Source organism: Scomber scombrus, chromosome 15, assembly GCF_963691925.1.
Source record: "Scomber scombrus chromosome 15, fScoSco1.1, whole genome shotgun sequence".
In the NCBI taxonomy this organism is placed as follows: domain Eukaryota; kingdom Metazoa; phylum Chordata; class Actinopteri; order Scombriformes; family Scombridae; genus Scomber; species Scomber scombrus.
The window spans coordinates 4,139,454-4,158,712 of record NC_084984.1 but is presented as its reverse complement, the minus strand read 5'-3'; the positions used below and the strand labels follow the sequence as shown (position 1 = coordinate 4,158,712).

General features: G+C 39.8%; 2 protein-coding genes across 5 annotated transcripts in view; both read right to left on the bottom strand.

The window, feature by feature from the left end:
* Nucleotides 1-3,951: 3,951 nt before the first annotated feature.
* car15 (carbonic anhydrase 15) lies at nt 3,952-6,239 on the bottom strand. The gene is made up of 8 exons (XM_062435160.1): nt 6,011-6,239; nt 5,861-5,890; nt 5,124-5,300; nt 4,861-5,006; nt 4,665-4,757; nt 4,501-4,567; nt 4,252-4,412; nt 3,952-4,176 (listed from the first exon to the last, which is right to left on the bottom strand). The coding sequence occupies exons 1-8, from the start codon at nt 6,060-6,062 to the stop codon at nt 3,952-3,954; spliced, it is 951 nt and encodes a 316-aa protein (XP_062291144.1). The 5' UTR covers nt 6,063-6,239.
* An 884-nt stretch (nt 6,240-7,123) lies between these two features.
* dgcr2 (DiGeorge syndrome critical region gene 2) overlaps nt 7,124-19,259 on the bottom strand; it is a 17,256-nt gene continuing 5,120 nt past the window's right edge. The window contains exons 2-11 of one of the 4 annotated variants that reach the window (XM_062434913.1): nt 16,808-16,840; nt 15,731-15,853; nt 13,040-13,126; nt 12,709-12,919; nt 11,321-11,397; nt 11,025-11,207; nt 10,732-10,935; nt 10,236-10,388; nt 9,668-9,904; nt 7,124-9,579 (exon numbers count right to left, since the gene is read on the bottom strand). In XM_062434913.1, coding sequence (XP_062290897.1) covers nt 9,347-9,579; nt 9,668-9,904; nt 10,236-10,388; nt 10,732-10,935; nt 11,025-11,207; nt 11,321-11,397; nt 12,709-12,919; nt 13,040-13,126; nt 15,731-15,853; nt 16,808-16,840 — 1,541 coding nt within the window. In that variant the 3' untranslated portion in view covers nt 7,124-9,346. Of the gene's footprint in view, nt 9,580-9,667; nt 9,905-10,235; nt 10,389-10,671; nt 10,936-11,024; nt 11,208-11,320; nt 11,398-12,708; nt 12,920-13,039; nt 13,127-15,730; nt 15,854-16,807; nt 16,841-19,259 lie in introns of those variants that run through there. The other 3 variants (XM_062434912.1, XM_062434910.1, XM_062434911.1) reach the window with 3 other exon arrangements.

Sequence of the window (19,259 nt, the reverse complement as noted above, 5' to 3'; positions counted from 1 at the left end):
CAGGGTGTTATTAGAATGTCTTTCTTTGCTATATTAATACATATAAATATATATATTTATTTATTTATTTATTGACCTTTGTCAGTTGTCTTTGTTTTGTTGATGTGTGTCTGATATATACATTAATTCATGATCTTGCACCATCACCACTTCAACAACCTGTGTCACTCTGCAGGAGCGATGCCAGGGCGACCAGGGGATCAGCAAGAGGTGACTACTCAGCTAAATTTAGGAAAACTGCTTTTTGACAGTCAGAGCAGCAGATAAGTGGAAATCAATCCCTACACTGATAAGAGAATACACAAGCTTCAGCACTTTAAATGAGGCTCGAGAAAAAAATAATCATGTGATCACTGATCTAAACTTTTGTATGGAACCAACTGGAGAGTATGTTGTGTTTTAATGTTCATTTTATATGTGATGTACTGTTTGTAAATTACGCTAATTGCATTGTTTTTAATTGTTTGTATTGTACTGTTTTTCATATCTTCCTGCTCAGGGACCGCAGATGTAAATGACCTATATAGTTAAGTCTGGCCCAGCAGGTGTGTTGTGCATGGTCTCTGTTAAGTAAACTAATAAGCTACATTTTAAAAAAAACACACATAACAAAATGCGACCAATCAACAGTTGAACTATTATGTCACTCATACATCAGTGCTATGTCATTTCAACATAATTTCCATAATGTGTCAGCTTAGGTTTAACATATTTAAGAGGGCACCCTGGAGGTAAGAAAAAAACAACAATCCACCATTATTCACTGGTTGAATGAATGAATGAATGAATTAAAGGATGATCTAACTGAACTCCACTGTCCAATTTCTGAAGAGTTGTGGCTGCTTGTTCAACTTATGTACATGTATATGATTTTACACAGCAAGTACTATGTATATTTTTTATGTCAGAAAAATTGCCTTTACTACATTTTAAACACCCTGCATATGTGGGTCAATGACGTGACTATGACATTTTCAGTCTAACTGCATTTTTTTCAGTTAGAAAAAGGTTTAAATTGATAAAAAAAATACCATATATATGTAGTACCTTTCCTTTATATGTAATCACTTTAATTTTTCAAAAAACACAAGTTATTAGTAATTTTTCTGTTATTTAAAGTGGCAAAATATCATGTGGTGCGACCAATAATACCAATAACTGTATTAAATTCAGAGTAAAATATCACTTTTAATATTAATCACTGATACAGTATGCTTAACTGAATTGTATTTTTACATTTTTTTAAATCATTTTTAAGCAATTTACAGGAAAAATAAGTCTTACATACATTTCAGAAGTCAACTATTACATTATAGAACATAAATATGAGATTATTATTTACAAAAACTTAAAAGACATGCAAATAATTTGTTTCAAAACACTTAAATTCATTAATTTTAAGATAGATCACGGTCGCACCACATGACTTTTTTAAGGTCAGTTCTAATTCATCGAGATGGAAAAACACATAAAACACCTAATTTACTATTTTAATATGAATTTATGTGTACTCAACATTCTTAATGTTTGAATTACTGCAATAGATATTCCCATATTTATTATTTTTAAATACATCCTTATACGTCATTGACCCATGTATTATAATTATGTTGAAAGGAAACTGCTTTACAATCATATCAGCCAACTGGAGAGATACAATATGTTTGATTATACCTTTAATTATCCAGTTTATTGATTGATAGATGGCATTTATTATGTGTAACTGTTCACATTGGATAGAGTCAGTTTTAAAGCCAATGACTGACTGCTACTAGCGCCCCCAGTTCATTGAAGCAATCGGGAGGTTTCTGCTGGAAGAAGCCACAACGTAGCCACACGAGAGAAGAAAATACGTTTAGTGAAAAGAAAAGTCAGATCTGATAAAAAATTGAGCATAAAGTAAACAGTAAACTCTTAGAAGATCAGCAGTATATCTGACATTGTTTTTTTCTCGTTTGTGTGAGGAATCCACCATTCATGTCTAAAACTACCTTAATAAAGATTTGCTTTTAACTAAAGTCAGTAGGGTTTGTACATGATTGCTTCATAAGGATTTTGCATGCAGTTTCTAAAGTTTTGAAATATTGTATTGAAAGATTTACTACAACATGCATGGAGAAGTATTTTCTCTCACTGCTGAGTCTCACTGCTGGTGCACCTCAGCATCTATTCAACACCTGCTGACTTGTGTGATTTTAATATTTCATGCTGCTAAGACACCTCAACCGCAAATGTTCAACACTCACTGGAGTTTTTTTGCATGACTGCCACGGCGTCAGAGAACTGGACATGATGCAAATAGGAAAAGCAAATGTGTCTCAGTACTTTAAAAACAACAACAGCAGCAGACGTGACATGGAATAAAACATTTGCTCATTTATTGTTTGGATACAGAAAATGTTATAATGCATTCAGTAAAAGAAGAAATGTGAAACTGTGACATTAAAGTGTCTGATCCATATTTGATATTCAATATTTCAGGTGTTTTTTGTTGTTGGTTTTTTGCAGTCATTTGCATGCTTGAAGCCCTTTTCTGCATGCTGCTGGTTTACACTGATGCTCGGGGGGGGGGGGGGGTCTGGGCAAATATGCAAATTTAATTGACACACAGACGCTGATGCATAGCCACACACACCGAATATTTTGCATGCTGGGTGCAGGAGAGCCGGCTCATTAGCAGGATAATACCTCCACTTCATTTCAGGTCTACCCTTAATGGGCTCTTTGTCCCTCGATAGGCCTTTTTGACTCGTCACAGCAGGAGAAGCACAGGTGTAATTAATAACCTTAACGATGGCTCTTTTCCATTTAAGTTCATCAGCAGGTCATGTCAGTGAGCCCGCATGCCAAATGAAATAGGTAACACTTATAAACATTATTATGACACCTGTGGTTTTCGTGTTATGACATGTCAAATATCTGCCGCGGAGGGACTATTATAGGAATAGCTTGCTACAGTATACCAGGTGTTGTAGTTTGTTTGGGGTTATAAATAACTTTCTTCTTCTTCTATTGAAATCCCAGCTGACATTTTCAATCCAAAAATGAACAACGATAAAAGAAATTGGCAAAAAACAAAAACTGGTAATTTTTTATTGGTTTTTCATTTTTTTATTCTGACACCAAAAATGTTTTTTTTTTTTTTCTGAAACAGATTTATGTTTTTTTGTTTTTGTTTTATCCAGTGACACTATTTTGGTCTGTCAGCCAGTCCACCACTTTGGTCCAGACTGAAACATCTCAGTTAGATGGACTGACATGAAATAAAGATGTTAATGGTCCCCAGAGGATGAATCCTACCGACTTTGGTGATCCCCGCATTTCTCCATTAGCACCAAGATAACTTTGACTTTTTTTGGTCTTTTATGGAATATCTCAACAACTGATGGATGAACTGCTGTGAAATCTTTTTTCAGAATTTGTCCAAAACTTTGTTTTATGACTAAATACATGCAAAACTCATGACATTTCCAGCTATTTAGGAAATGTTAGGAGGCTGCATGCATTTTAATATTTGTGGAGTTACAAACAACCTCTGACATCTCACCTAGCTAACTAACACTGAATGAAAAGATGGTGCATTAAACATTTTCAAGAGCTATAAATGCAACAGGTTATAAATGCATATAAAACACATTTCAATACAAGTGTTCAATTCACATTATTAAAATTAGTTAGTAGGCTAAATACACAAATGGAGTTAAATAAATCCTGCAGACAGCCGGACATAATCATAAAACATTTAGTAACAATTCAACACATTACAGTACTTTTCTTCACAGTTTGTTTTTTAATATTCATTCTTTGCTGGAGTATTTCTACTGATATGAAAACTACACGGTACCTCAGGTTCAAATAAGACATTTGACTAATTCCTAGATGTTGCTTTCAGGATAAACTGAGTGGCAAAAACATGAACTGATCTGTTGTTTGTAGTGTTTCAACAAGGCGCTACTGTCCAGAGATAAAGCCTGCCAGCAAAATGATTTGAAGCAGATGTACTGCCACAGCTGACCTGAGGGGACAACTCGCCATCCCTCTGAGAAGTTTGGCCTCTTTGGATCCAGAGACGACGCGACTGAAGGTGGGGTGGATGTGTCTGAAGTTGTTCTGCAGAGGTGTGACCTGCTCTGCGTCCTCCTCTGTGGAGAAGATCTGTGAGGTGAACTGAGCCAGCTGAGGAGGAAACAAGAAACGTCATTCACAGCGCTCATGTGAAGCAGATCATTTGAAATGACTTGAGAGACCTACTTGAGACCATGAGATATAGACGGGGACTTCATACAGGGTCCAAACGACCACCGGAGAACAGGGAGGAGTGGTGAGGCTCCCATAATAACGATAATACTGACTCATGTTGTGCTTCGGCAGAAGGCTCATCAGGGGAAATGGTTTCACTTTAGCGGTTTGGCCTTGGGGAAGGACACACAGCCGTAATGAGAACAGTCACAAGCAACAGGAAAGAAGCAGAAAGGACTGAATGTTTGTCTTTCTTCCAACCTTTGTAAGCAACAGAAGACAGTTTTTGTGATACGTGTCCAAATTGCACGTTGTCTGCGTAAACAACCTGCAAAAAAACCCGACAGAATCAGGATGTTTTTGAGGGGAAAATAACAACAAATGCTATAAAATGAAATAAAAAGCAGATTTGAAATTCAACTAACATCAATGAAGAATCCAAGAACAGCGAGGCCAGTTGGATCATCCAAGGCCGCTGACATATTCGGGTGGATGGACTTCATGTTGACAACGTGCATCTGGCAATTAAATAAAAAAAAGACTTTTAAAGACATTAAAGAATAGCTGCACTGCATCAGTTGGTTTGTGACAGTGTAAAGCTGTCTACTGACCATACTGTACCTCCATTGGGTATCTGCGTCTGTCCATCGTGTGCTCTGAGCCGTTAGTAGCCGGGCCCCCCCAGTGGAAGTGCAGCTGGATTGTGTGGTACACATCTGGGAGGCCTCCACCACTCACTGACATGCCGTTGCCAACCTGCAGCACGACTGCGAGCATAAACATGAGATCACCAGCTCAAACAGACAATAACACACACACACACACGCACACACACACACACACACACACATACATGTCTGTGACAGCATCTGCAGTATATTCACCAGAGTGTCCGTCGTTCCTTAGCGTCCAGTGGCCTGTTTGGATCACGTCAAAACCCTCCAGATGTAAAGACCCCAGAGACTCGTTTCTGGTTATCGGGTGGTCCAGATTGATGGGAGAGTGGTGCTCTTCAAGTAAGGGGTGACATGACGGGAACGTGTCTCCCCATGCATAAGGATCTGAGGGGTGTTAGGGTGTCAAGTTATTGGAATTGGTCATAAGTGGGCAAACTCCATCTGCCGAGGAAAATCACGTGATCTGACAGAAAGCTCCAGAACAGCTACTAAATGTACATTTTGTCAGCATTAGAAAGATACTGTTCTGCAGTTAAAAGTAGAATATTTTGTTCCTCACTTATTTCTGGTCTTTAATACTCAAAGGTTAATCCTCGTGGGGCTTTTAACAGATATTCAAATGTTACAATCTGAGAACTTTAGAGTAAAAAAAATCAGGTATTGGATAATATAAACCTTTTCAGTCTGTAATGAGGGATCACAAACACACACTGCTTCATTTTAAGGGGCCATCTGCCAAACACATCCGCACAGTTACATTTGGATTTAATTTAAAAGATCAATGATAGAAACACAACTTTGGTAACTTCTTCAAATTATATAAAATCACTCAGATGAATAATGTCTTCAGTTGACCATAAGATAATCTCAATTATTTACACACAAGGTAGCAGATATTATAGTCTTTGAGTTGCGGTTATTTAACATCACAATGTGTTACTTACCACAGTGTGGTTCATTATAACAGTAATCATCTGGAATATAAAAAATAGCAAAATATTGATGAGCATAAATTCTCTATCCTATTATTTTATTTGCCCTAAATGAGAAATTAATGACACATACACAATGTCTTTAGTCTGTATGATCCTCACCTGAATCAACGTACGAAACAACGATCACCAGGAGAACAGCAGCCAAAACCATGATGGGATCCCGCAGCCCGACGGCTCCAGACAGGTGTCAGTATCTGAGGTAGAGGCGAGCAGCAGTGCGAACGGAGGTGGAAGCAAGAGTTTTATTTATTCTCCCGGTCTGATCGGTGAACCGTGTCATTACCAGTCTAGTGGTCTTTTTTCTGATCAACAGGCTCATTGATGCAGGGACAGCTTCACTTCACCCCCCCCTCCTCCTCCCTCCCTCCTGCCAGCAGAGATGCCCAATGACTAGTAACAAGACCCATTCATCCCTCCACCATGGGAAAGGACGTGTGGCACACTGAATGAGAAGGTAACAGGATTTATATGTTTAAAGATACTAAATAGTTTTTTTTGTTTTTTTTTTAAGATAAGGTGGAAATATAAAGAAATCCTTTCATCACTCTATGTGAAAGCATTTTATGGTGTTGTATTTATTGTCTAACACCATAAAAAGAAAGAGGTGATATTCAGATTTCCTTTCAGTAAAGTGACTTATTGACATTTTAAGATTTCATATAAATGTCTTAAAAAAACCTTCTTTCCAAAATGAGTGAAAAATGAATTAAGAAAGTGTCCAAAAATTTGAGATATAAAAGCTCAAAATTCATATTATGACATAAATGACTATAATTCATCTTTAAGTGGTGTTACATTTTCCCACTTGCCCCATAAATCCAATCATGATGAACAGCTCAGCGTTAAGTGTTACGTCTCTCCCGTCCAGGAATAGATTATGTGATTCTGTCACTACTTGGCCCGTGTGAACAAAGCCTCTTTTCTTCAGCTGCAATGCTCTCCAGCAGGGTATCACTATCTCTGCTCCGGCTGCTGCCTTTATGAGTCACAGTGAGGTGCGCTATATCCACTTTCTTTAAATTATCTGTGGGTCGACCTCCACCTCACTGTTAGAGGGTTGAGGGGGGGGGGGGGGTTTCCCCTGAATCCCACCTTAATCCTCTTTGACATTTAGTCGCTGCAGGAATTTCCTAAACAGAGCAGCTGAATGTCGTGATTGATGAAGCTCAATGTAAAGTTCAGTCTGTGCTCACACTGACGCAGGAGTCGTCCTTCATGGTGCAATTTATTTGGCATTTGATTAGATGTACATCTAACTCAGAAAAACACAAGCCACCAAAAACCCCCGCCCTGCAAAATTTTAAAAGGCTATGAAATAAAAGACAAATGAAAATGTAGCGTCTGTTGTTTTTTTATACATAAAACATTTCAAATCCAGTAAAATGAGTCATCACACCGTCATAGTCTAGCACAGAAACTACAGTGGAAATGCAGCTGTTTGGGTCGTGGGCAGGTTTTTTCAATGCATACGGAGATATTAAACAATATGCAAAAAAGTCTTTGAACCTACTGTACAGGACTGAACGTTTTGGCTAAAAATGTTTCCATTAAAAAATAAAAAAAATAAAAAAACTGAACAAAACAAAACAAAAAGAAAAAATCTCCCAGCATGCCAAAAGATAAAAACATGCACTGCAGGTCAAAAAAGCAAAAGTTGAGAAATAAAAACAAACAAACTTGATGAAAAACAAAAACAAAACCAAAACCAAACCAGTACACCATCTCCTATACACACATGCACACGTTACTCTTTTCAACAGTTCAGGAGAACATGAGTTTGTTTGTTGGATAATCCGCTGTGGATTGTCAAAGCCAAAAAAACTCAAAAAAAAGAAAAATGGGGGGGAGAAAATAAGCTTGAGAAAGTATTAATAATAATAATAATAATGTTTTATACACACAGTACATTCAAACATGAGACACGCACAGTTGCTGTTTTTCTTGAGGCAGATGAAAAGCAGGCTGAATGCTGGTGGTTGCGGGTCACTGACTCTGACCTGAGCGTCTCGGGCCCGTTGATCTGACTCCTTCATTCTTGTAAAATTCATCAAACGATTGTCATCATAACAGTGGGAGGAGAGGGTCTAACTCATTCCTAAAATACAGTTTAAATTTTTTCTTTTATTATAATTTTTTTTTGTTTTGTTTTTAAACTGCGATCCCATTGAGAAACATTAACAGTTCAGACCCGTCGACACCAAAACAGAAACAGACTCACAGCTACAGTCAGACTCCTTCATCAGTAGCTGAAAACATCATCATCACTGAGATCACACATACGAACACCTCAGCTGTTGAGGGGCAGCAAATGTGACACCTGACAAATTATTTTCCCCAAAAAATGTAAAGAAAAAGAAAAAACAACTTGATTTAATAAAATGGATGAGTGTGCAAAATATTGAGATTTTAAGCAAATACACAGCTGATAATAAAGTAACAATGGGACCATCTGCATGATTCAGGGATTTCATGATTGGAAAAAGTTATTTTAAACAAATGTACTCATTTTTTTGGCAGGATACACTCGAAAAAGCTTCATCACTTTTCTGGCTGATCAACGGGGATTTCAGACTGTTTCTGTCCCACGATAAAAACAATCAAGATTACAGCCCGCGGTCATAAATTATCAAAGGAACACAATACCAAACTCAGATTTATCAGTACCACAACATTTGGCATTACCTTATAAAAACCCTTATGGGAGGAAACTAACCGTACCTTTTTGCATGTATGTTAAACTACAAAACATCCTTTTCTGCAAATATGCGCTATAAACCTGGAAGACAGTTTCATGTATCAGACTAATAAGAAAGTGAGGGGACAGCAGGTTTTTTTTTATGAAAGGTGAGACTGATGAGAATGTTATTGAAGCCTGGAGACGGAAAGACCGATTCAGATTAATCTGTTTGAGCGACGGCATGATGCAAACAAAAGAAAACTCCCAAAAAAAATGCACAAGGAGCACAATCTGGCTTCATTGTCCGTCTGTCATTCTTTGCTTTGCGCCGGACACACACAAGTATAACAAATCTGACTGGCACAGACCTGAGGGGGGTATTTACATCAGGGCTTCTCGACCAATCAGGCCGGCTCTGAGATGTTTGGAAAGCTTTGTTCAGTCGATGCGTTAAAGTAAAAGTGCAGCCATCTTGGCCTTAATGTAGTGTTTGTCTTCTCTGTACAGAAACAGTCCTCTCTGCTCCTTTTTGATGCCAGTGTCTGACTGCAGAGCCTTCTCAGAGTGCACCTTAAAGAAGCGGGCGGCTCCACCTCCTGATGTGCCTGTACAAACTTTAACCCTCCTTTCTGCAGTCAGCATTTTTGATAAACGACAGATCAGTCTGCTGCGTCCTCTCCCGGCGCAGTGGGTGGAGCAGGACACACTCGTGACCTTCCTCAACCAGCAGGGGAATGTCCTGCCGTCCGTCCGCAGTCTTATACCATGGTGCTGAGGGAGGAGGCGCAGTCTGCGGGCATGGGAGCGGGGGTGTGGCCATCTGTCGGGGTGTCGGGCCCCACCAGGAGGGTGCTGCTATCTATGGAGTCCTCCCTCTCCTGAGAGGACGGCGCCAAGTTTGGCACGGGAACAGAGGTGTTGGAAATATCGGCTTGGAGCCCGTCTACCATGACGTTCATCTGGCTCGGCACCATGGGAACCCCGCTACGACCTGCAGGTAGCGACAAAGAGAGGGAATAAAAACTCTTCTCTGTTCATAACGAGATACATGAATGACTAAAGAAAGGCTCTGCACCTACCAAGATCCACGTAGAGGAGGCTGTCTGGGTTGATGGAGGCTTCGTATGGAGGAGGGGGATCATCGGGGTGCTGGATGTCGGGGTATTTGTAGGCTGCGTACGGCGGAGGAGGCTCTTGAAAATGGAAAGCGCCGCCCTCTCCATCATCAGACAAATGCAGGGGAGTGAGGCCAGTGCCAAAGGCATCCGGGCCGTAGTCAAAGCCTGGTACTCGTCTTCCAAGGTTAAAGTGGTGCACTGAACAAAAAAAAAAAAAAAAAAAACAGAGACAGGATGATGTGAAATGACTGCTAGACAACACTGGGAACACACTAAAGTATCAGCCTTCATTTACAGCATAAATTTACTTTGCAAGAAAAAGGAGAGGCTTTTATGTGACTCAGACTTTATGGAAATGGAAAAATGTTTCCATCAATAGCTGCTGAGAGTCTGAACTGTTTAATAAGCAATGACTTTAGTGTGGAGCTCAAGGTTCGTCTATCACAGAACCTGAAAATAACAAAGGAACACCTTTTTAAATAACTCAAGTATTATAACTCAGTCAGTGTAAGAGAGGCTTAATGCTTACAGTTTCCACCAATCAGTGTCTCGATGCGTTCTCGCCTCCGCTGGCGGAGTCTGTGCACCATGAAGAGCAGCAGAGAGAGGATGAGGAAGGATGAGATGCAGCTGACGATCAGTCTCATCCCGCTGGCCATTGAATCAAACAGACTGTTTCCATCTGAGTAAAGAAAGAGAGAAAAATGACAAAACTTTGTTCAAAATAATAAAGTTTTACATCTCTTGATCACAGTGTGAAATATCCTGAAGCAACAGCTGACAGGAAGTCAAAAGCTGCAGTAAATCACAACCTGTAGAAGTGAGAGGAGCTCCACCTTGTGGGACTGTGAGCACTGATATCTCTTTAAAATGACAACGTGAGGCTCCAGGAATCAAGGTTAGAGGTTTGTATGCATCCACAACCACAAACTGCTGACTCAATGCTCTTCTGTACAGGAAATTACTTTGATTAGATGAAACACTTGAGAAGAAACACTGCTCTGGTCCTTGGGGCGCCTCAGTACCTGGATCCAGGCAGGTGAACTTGCAGCACTCTTTGGGATCTTTGCGGAAGTGCTGGCAGCCCTGCGGCCTCTCACACAGCGCAGCCACGCACATCTCAGGCTCTCCGTCATGACACGTGCAGCTCAGACATGGGTCGTCCCCCTTAGGGGTGAAGTAGTAGCCCTCGTTAACCACGTTGTCTTTTATATCCACACACGTTTGTCCTGTTGGGGATTTATAACATCAGGACAAACAGTCTAAAAATAAACATATGACTGAGGCTAAATACAACGCTGATGAAATGAGCACGTACTCCTCTTGCAGAGAAAGGGGAACTTCTTGTAGCAGTTCTCAGCGTGCCAGCTGTGCAGACCTCGTTCATTCATGCTTTTGATCTGAAAGCGCTGAAGCTGGGCGCAGAAGACATTGTCCTGTGTGGGTGACGCCTCCCCAAAACTGGTTAGACCCTCAGGTGGGAGAAACACCTGCATCGACCCTGCTCAGGAAAAAAATGACAACACAAATATTTTAAGCATTACAACAACATTCAACTTACAGATCAGTAGTCAAGCTTTACATTTTTAAAAAGAGCAAATAAATCTTTAATACCTTTATATGCTACCTCCCAGCGGCCCTCCACAGAGTGGTTCTGATTGGTGATCACATACTGGTAGCCCACCCAAAACCTTAAAGACAAGAAAATAGAAATAACGTTTTCATGCACAAAGTAAAATAGTTTATACAACAATATACTGAGCACTTTAAACTGCAGCTACTGGCCACTAGATGGCATGCAACAAAGCACAGCAACGCATCATCACTGACACCACCTCTGCTGGAACAGGCTGACAACACCTGACTGTGAAGTTTATATCAGAAAAAAGGTCAACGGGGGAAACATGAGGTTTGTTAGGAAGAAACTTAAAAGGTTTTATCCTCTAGACCAGGGGGGTCAAACTCATTTTCATTCAAGGGCCACATATAGAACAATTTGATTTCATGTGGGCCGGATCATTGAAAAAGATGGAAGGAAGGAAGGAAGGAAGGAAGGAAGGAAGGAAGGAAGGAAGGAAGGAAGGAAGGAAGGAAAAAGGAGACAGGAAGGAACGATGGAAAAAAGGGAAGAAGGACGGAAGGAAAGAAGGAAGGAAGGAAGTGAAGAAGGACAGAAGGAAGGAAGGAAGGAAGGAAAAGAAAGAAGGAAGGAAGGAAGGAAGGAAGGAGGGAAGAAAGGAAGGACGGACAGATGGAATGAAGGAAGGAAGGAAAAGGAGACAGGAAGGAAAGATGGAAAAAAGGGAAGAAGGACTGAAGGAAAGAAGGAAGGAAGGAAGTGAAGAAGGACAGAAGGAAGGAAGGAAAAGAAAGAAGGAAGGAAGGAAGGAAGGAAGGAGGGAAGAAAGGAAGGACGGACAGATGGAATGAAGGAAGGAAGGAAAAGGAGACAGGAAGGAAAGATGGAAAAAAGGGAAGAAGGACTGAAGTAAAGAAGGAAGGAAGGAAGTGAAGAAAGACTGAAGGAAGGAAGGAAAAGAAAGAAGGAAGGAAGGAAGGAAGGAAGGAGGGAAGAAAGGATGGACGGACAGATGGAATGAAGGAAGGAAGGAAAAGGAGATAGGAAGGAAAGATGGAAAAAAGGGAAGAAGGACTGAAGGAAAGAAGGAAGGAAGGAAGTGAAGAAAGACTGAAGGAAGGAAGGAAAAGAAAGAAGGAAGGAAGGAAGAAAAGAAGGACCGAAGGACAGATGGAATTAAGGATGGAAAAGAAGGATGAGAGGAAGGAAAAAAACACAGCAAGGAAAGTGGGCCGGATTGGACCCCTTAGCGGGCCGGTTCTGGCCCACGGGTCTCGTGTTTGACACCACTGCTCTAGACACTGAGTTTCAAGCATGCATTTACAGCCAGTTAAAAATGAGTTCACCACACTGTGTTAATCTGTAAATGACTGTAGAAAAATCACAAACTTCTTATTACAACAGGAAGAACATCCAAACTCACTTGCACTGGTCTCTGCGTTCACAGACTTTGTCGTCGAAGTCGACCTCGATCTTCAGTATGAACTGCAGCTCCTCGTTGGTAACGAACGTGGCCAATGAACCGTTGACTTTCTGACAGGTGTCCACAGCCTGCCAGTAGTTTTCATTCCTCAGGTAAACTTTGTAGCAGCTCGCCGTCTTCTCGTAGTGATGCCACCCGCTGGGGCATTTCTCTGAGGATGGAAAAAAAAAAAAAAAGACACTTGAGCATTGTGGTTGATAAAAGCCGGAAACTTCAATCAAGATGCAGATTCAACAACAACAAGTATAATCAACTTCAGTTAAATTCTTACTGTTGAAGCGCACAGGCTGAGCCACACCGATGACATCTTCCACCTGGTCGTATCCGTTCCCGAAACGAAACCTCTCTTCTTTTATAGCTGCAAAACAAAATGACTCAATGTCAAATGGGGGGTGGACTGTTTTTCACCCTCCTTCTTTTTTTTTGTATTCATTATAATAAAATTCTCCTGAACTGTGAATCATCTTTGAGTGGACATATTGGTTTTTGTATTGTGTAACCTGTTAAAAGCTTATGATGTAACGAGGCGCTGTCGGGCCGCTCCTGAGGTTATCAAAGTCCACAGACAGCAAGAATAAAGCACTTTTCGTTTGTTTGCTAGTCCGACACATAAATAGATAAACTGTGGAAGCTGCTTCTGACACTTTCTTATTTGTTATCTGTGTGTGCAGGCATTAGACAAAGCTACAACTTCACATATAAAAGTCAAAATATCCATTCATAGCTCTTATAAATAATTCCATCCTTCACTTATTATTCACTTCATGTGCTTCGACATCACTTATGATGCCAATTTAGCAACGTGACGTTTTTCGTCATGGCAACAATCTACGTCTCAAAAACAAGATAGGAGGAAACTGATGCAGATTTGGAGGAAAGCAGAGACACCGCCTCAAGTCAAATTCAAACAGATGATGACACAGCAGATTGTGTCTGTTTGTTGATTCATTTTTTACAGCGATTCAGCTTTTTTTTTTTTTTTTTTCCTTCTCCTCCCTCAAGCAGAATATATGTAATTTGCCTATTTAAACCTGTTTGTACCACTTTGTTCAGTATGATTTTAGCCAATAAAGCTTCACTGAATTGAACTGAGGGGAGAACTTCAACGTCGTCTGCATTCGACACAATCTTGAATCTTTTTGTAAGGAGGCGGAGATGTGACCAACACTCAATGCTGTAGCGAGTCGTCTGCTTTATGCAACATTGGGAGGACGGGGGAGGGGGGGGGGGGGGAGCCCTGCTAAAAATAACAACAACAACAAAAAAAGAAAAAAAAGAGATCCATCACTGTGTGAAATACCAACAGCTAGATTTTTTTAAATGTACTTTTCATAGTTTAGCAGTGCTGGGTTTTTTTGTTTGTAGCACTAAAAATTAAACAGGAAGTACGGCTGCTTATCAAAAGAGCAAACATTAGATTTGTCTTTTTCATGACTTAAAAAAAAACAAAAAACAGATACAGGCTGATTCTCACTATTACTCATGTGCTGAAAATGTAATTATTTAGAGGAACAATTGTATCCAGATGAACTCAAATAATCTGAACTTGTATCTGCTGACATAAAGAGGCACAGAGCAGACTGACAGGTTATAATAACAACAATGGGGCTTTTCTCTGCTGCACTGTTTGAATTATTAAGGAAGCGAGAGCAGCTCCACAAATTCAGACATTAAACTGAACTGAAAACATAACTGGGGACATTTTGGAAATCTAAAAACTAATAAACTACAATTTCTTTATGATAAATATTTCTATCCTACTTTGTTTCCTACATATTTAGACTGTAATACTAATGCATGCATATTAATGTACAATAACAGACTATAATATACACCCTGCAGCTTGTTTTTTTTAAATTTGATATTTTATAATGCAGTTTTCCTCTCTTCAGGTTTCTGCATTATGAGCTTGAACAGTTTCATCTGCTGTTTGTCTTGCTGGAATCTGTGTGAAGGATTTCTCCTCTGTGCCATGTTATTCAACAAAGAGCAAAATAACAAACAAGTTGATTGATTTGGGTGCTTGCTGTTGATTTAGTCGACAGTACCAGACTTCGAGCAATGAGGTTTTTTTCTTGCATTTAAACCGTGAAAGCACAACAACTGCACATTAGAAACGGGCTTAAACATAATGTTTGTTCCTCCTGATCACACAGAATAGACTGAATGTGCTTTTGTGTTAAGCAGCCATTTCACTGCTGAATAAACAGTGTTCAGTGCTGTTGTTTCCTGCTTTTCTCAAGAATGAACAATGTAAAAAAAAAAAAAACTGTTGTTGGCAGGGCTGCAGGGGTAACTCCATGCATGCACGGCTATTGCTGTATGGAGGTCACATGCTGTGCTCAATCCTTTCAATAATTCCCATTATGCCATCAGAAATCTGGGGATAAGGTCTCTCTTGGATTTAAGAGGAAAACAATAGGATTTCGGTCAAAAGGCTTTGTGCTGAAACGTCGATGCAGTGTTGAAGAGATCAACCAACAGTAAACAAAAACACAGAGACACAGACACATGTGCAGCCACTCAGAATTAAACCCGGCCTCCCTCCGCCATCTGACGCTGTCAGTCCAGAGCTGCTGGTCTTGCATTCTGATTCACTGTTGGCTGCGGACTTAAAACCACGTCTGAGCTGCTCAGTAAAAGCAGGATCAAACTGCTTCTGGGGGTCCTCTTGTGTTACCCGCTGTTTCCCACGCTATGAGTGTTTCTGGGTCATCTACCAATTCAGTCAGGGACACATTTGTGATCTACATACATCACTTAACATCTCTGAGTATTTCTTGATTAGATCTCAGCGTCTCTAAAGTATTTTCTCAGTGCTTTCACAACTGTGTGTCCAGCTGTGACCCCTCCGTCCAAGTGTGAAAAGGCGTCCAGTGTTGCTATTCTTTCCAGAAATCAATGGCGTTGTGGGTGTTAGGTAACAGCGTGGCTGTAAAAGGGCTTAAGTGGATATACTCACGGGGACAGTCCATCTCATCGCTCTTGTCCTCACATGCTGTCCAGCCGTCACACTGCCAGGACATCGGGATACACTGCATCTTCCCACTGCGGCAGGCAAACTGCCCGGGGCTGCAGCGCTGCTCTGAAATACGACAAGAGAGTTTGTGTGGTCATACCTGCACGTGACTGAGAGAAAAACCTTTAAAGCCAAGAGGAGTCTGAGGAGGACTGAATGAGGCCGTGTGAGATTTTATGGCGGCTAATAAAACGAGAGATCTTAGATGGTGATGAGGTGAAAATTAAGGGCAGGGAATAGATTAACTGATTTTTAATGTTCCTCCTGAGAAACAAAGAGAAGAAAGAGCAGAAATAAATGAACTCAACCGGCAGCGAGTGGACACTAAAGTGTAACATAATATACATTTCCTATCTGCCTTTTTAGCTCCCTCCCCAATTCAATATTCAGAGACGGCAACGAAGGGAAAAGAGATAATTGGTCGGACTTAGAAAAGGGAAAATCTGCAGCAGCTGATAACTAAATATGTTCAGTTTAGTTCCAAAAGATCATTTTTCTGTCGTTTTATTTAAAAATCAGACCAGTGAAAATAAGCCTGCAGGAAAGTGGTCGACCTACAGCAGACACACACACTTATGCAAACTCTCTACAGGCCCCCTTTTTGTCCGCTTCATCCTCCGGCAACACCGTTTGTACTAAGTGGGTCTCCACGCCATGTGTGATTAACGTTAAAAAGACGCCTTTGCATCAGAGCTGCCAGTGTCAAGCCTCCCTCATGTGATGAATGAACGAGGCTACTGAGAGGCTCAAACTGAACTGGACCCCACAACATTATCAATCACGAGGGGCGGGGGGGGGGGATGGGTCATTATCTTGTTTTGAAATAAGTCGATAGATAAACTTCATTAGCTGCTATAAAATGATTTAGAGTAATGAGGGAGGGTTTCTCAGTTGTCTAAGTACTTTTTAATGTGAGACATTAAGATAATAAAATAATCACAGGTCTTTTCAAATTATAAATACTCTAATAAAATAAAAAAAGACCAGACAGCTACACTCAAACACATTCAGCTTGCTTACCTGACAATAATCTTGCCAGAGCTAGCCGCGGACCTGAAACAAATAGAAACAATAGAGTGAACTATCCTGTACGGCAATGTGCTGCCAAATGTTTGTTGTTGTTGTTGTTGTTGTTGTTGTTGTTGCACTTGAGCCAAAAGAAAAGGACAATATTCATCCTGTTGCGTGTGAGGGAGTCTGTTATTTATGCTGTCAACACTTCTCTGGTGTCGGTCATGCAGGACTGGGTTTATTAAACCAGCTGTTCTGGACTACAGGTGGTTTTTTTTGGACCACCCACTCACCTGTACAAATAAGGAGACACTAATTTACTTAGAAACATCTACTGAGCTATTTCAAGACCCTCTCTCTGTTACTGTTGTTTCATCTGTGTACCAACAGCTTCCGTAGATGTAGTCAAACACACACGAGGGTGACGTCAAACCTGCTCTGGGCTTTAAGACACTGATTAAATAAAACTGGGCTTTAAGACGTGTGGTTACAAATTTACTGATTAATTCAAATGTCCCATAAATCACAAATCAGACTTAATTTAGGTATTTTTAAAAAAGGAAATAATCATTTTCCTACTGTTGTTTTTCACTGGACTTAAATGTAATAAAGTTGGAGGATGGTTTGGTCAAAAAACCTTAATTAAATCATATTAGATTATATTTACCCTTTAAATGCTCTACTGTAAATAAAAAAAGTAACAAACCTAGTTTTTCTATCGGGTCTTTTTTTACTTAATTTTTCACTACATCCAACTTACAGCTCAAAAAATGTGTATATGGGTCAATGACGTATAAGGATTTACAACAACTCAATGTTAGAATAATAAAAACAAGCATATCTAATGCAGTAGTTCAAACATTCAGAATGTTGTGTACCTGAAGATTCATATTATAAATGAAGTGATTTTAGTGGGTTTTTCAAGATTAATTGGCACTGGCCTTAAAAAAAGTCATGTGGTGCGACCATGATTCATCTTGAAATATCTTATATGAATAAAAGATCATCATTTACAAAAAAAAAAAATGCAAATACTTTGTTTCCAAACACTTTATATTACTGAAAATTTGTAAAAAAACAAAAGATGTGAAGCGTGTTAAGTAAATTAATTTATTTCATGATGAATCATGGTCGCACCACATGACTTTTTTTAAGGCCAGTGCCAATTAATCTTGAAAAACTCACTAAAATCACTTAATTTCAAATTTATAATATGGATTTTCAGGTACACAGTTCAAAAAGTTAACGTGGTGATTTCTGAAGGCTTTAACCATTATCCCCCACTGGTCCCAGTTGAAACCCATGTGAGGTTGCGACATCCAGCTAAAGCTACATTAAGCTGTGTCGTTATTAACTATAAATGGATGTGAAGAAAAAACAAATATTCAACATCACAAGTTTGAAAAAAGTATATCTTTTTAAAGGTTGACATTAATGCATATGGACCTATGATGTGTTTTAGAGGCCTTTAACGCAGCAGACGTCACCTTGTCTTATTTAGCGCTAAGTGGATTGAGGCGCATTACAGGCCCGTCTGAGTCTCCTGAGACCTGAACGCATTACCGCTGATCTCATCAAACCTGAATATGTGTCAAAGTGATGGATAACATTAGATACCTCACATCCCAAAAACATTAGAGAAGGGGTTGTGATGGTAATAATTGATCTAATAACTGTTTGTGAATGGATGAGGCTCAAAAGATGCTCGCGGCTTTTTTAAAAGATGACAAGAAAATCTAGCTTTTTTTAATAATGTGAGAATATAATATCAGTAATATTTAGCTGACACTCTCACACTGGTTACTAATTATCTGCACACATCAACACTTTATTTAGATGAGTTTTTAAACACGTTTTTCTTTGCCTGTACGTCTCCCAGCTGATGAAACAAACCCTTGTGGCTCTCGTTGAGTTAAATCTTATTTCTTTCAGGGCTAAATTTATACATATAATGTCTGATTTATGCCTTCTGATGCACCTGAGCTCAGTTTGCAGACATCAATAATTATGCTTTCTGTGCCGATGAAACATCCACGAGTACAATTTATTCTGATACCTGTGGCGTACCGCTGTGGGTTATCAGCACAGCTACCAAGATTAAAAACAGCCTCTATCTAAAGCTGCAACAGCTTCATGATGAAGTGCACTTCCTCTGACTGGTGATCGGAGTATCTGAATCAGCTCCGATCAATAGCTGATTGAAAGCTCATCTTTAGCTGCTTGTTTTGGCAGGGACGTCACATATTTAATAAAGAGGTTAATGTGTGGGGTTTTTTTGTTTAGAGGCAAGACAGAAGAAGAAGAAGAAGAAGAAGAAGAAGAAGAAGAAGAAGAAGAAGAAGAAGAAGAAGAAGAAGAAGAAGAAGAAGAAGAAGAAGAAGAAGAAGAAGAAGAAGAAGAAGAAGAAGAAGAAGAAGAAGAAGAAGAAGAACAAGAAGAAGAAGAAGAAGAAGAAGAAGAA

Bases quoted from the DNA above. Each gene is read 5' to 3' on its own strand.
- car15 (XM_062435160.1), bottom strand. From the start codon at position 6,062: ATGGTTTTGGCTGCTGTTCTCCTGGTGATCGTTGTTTCGTACGTTGAT. The intron at 5,891-6,010 runs GTGAGGATCATA...TTTATATTCCAG, and splicing joins TGTTTCGTACGTTGATTCAG to ATGATTACTGTTATAATGAA. The intron at 5,301-5,860 runs GTAAGTAACACA...AACACCCCTCAG, and splicing joins TTATAATGAACCACACTGTG to ATCCTTATGCATGGGGAGAC.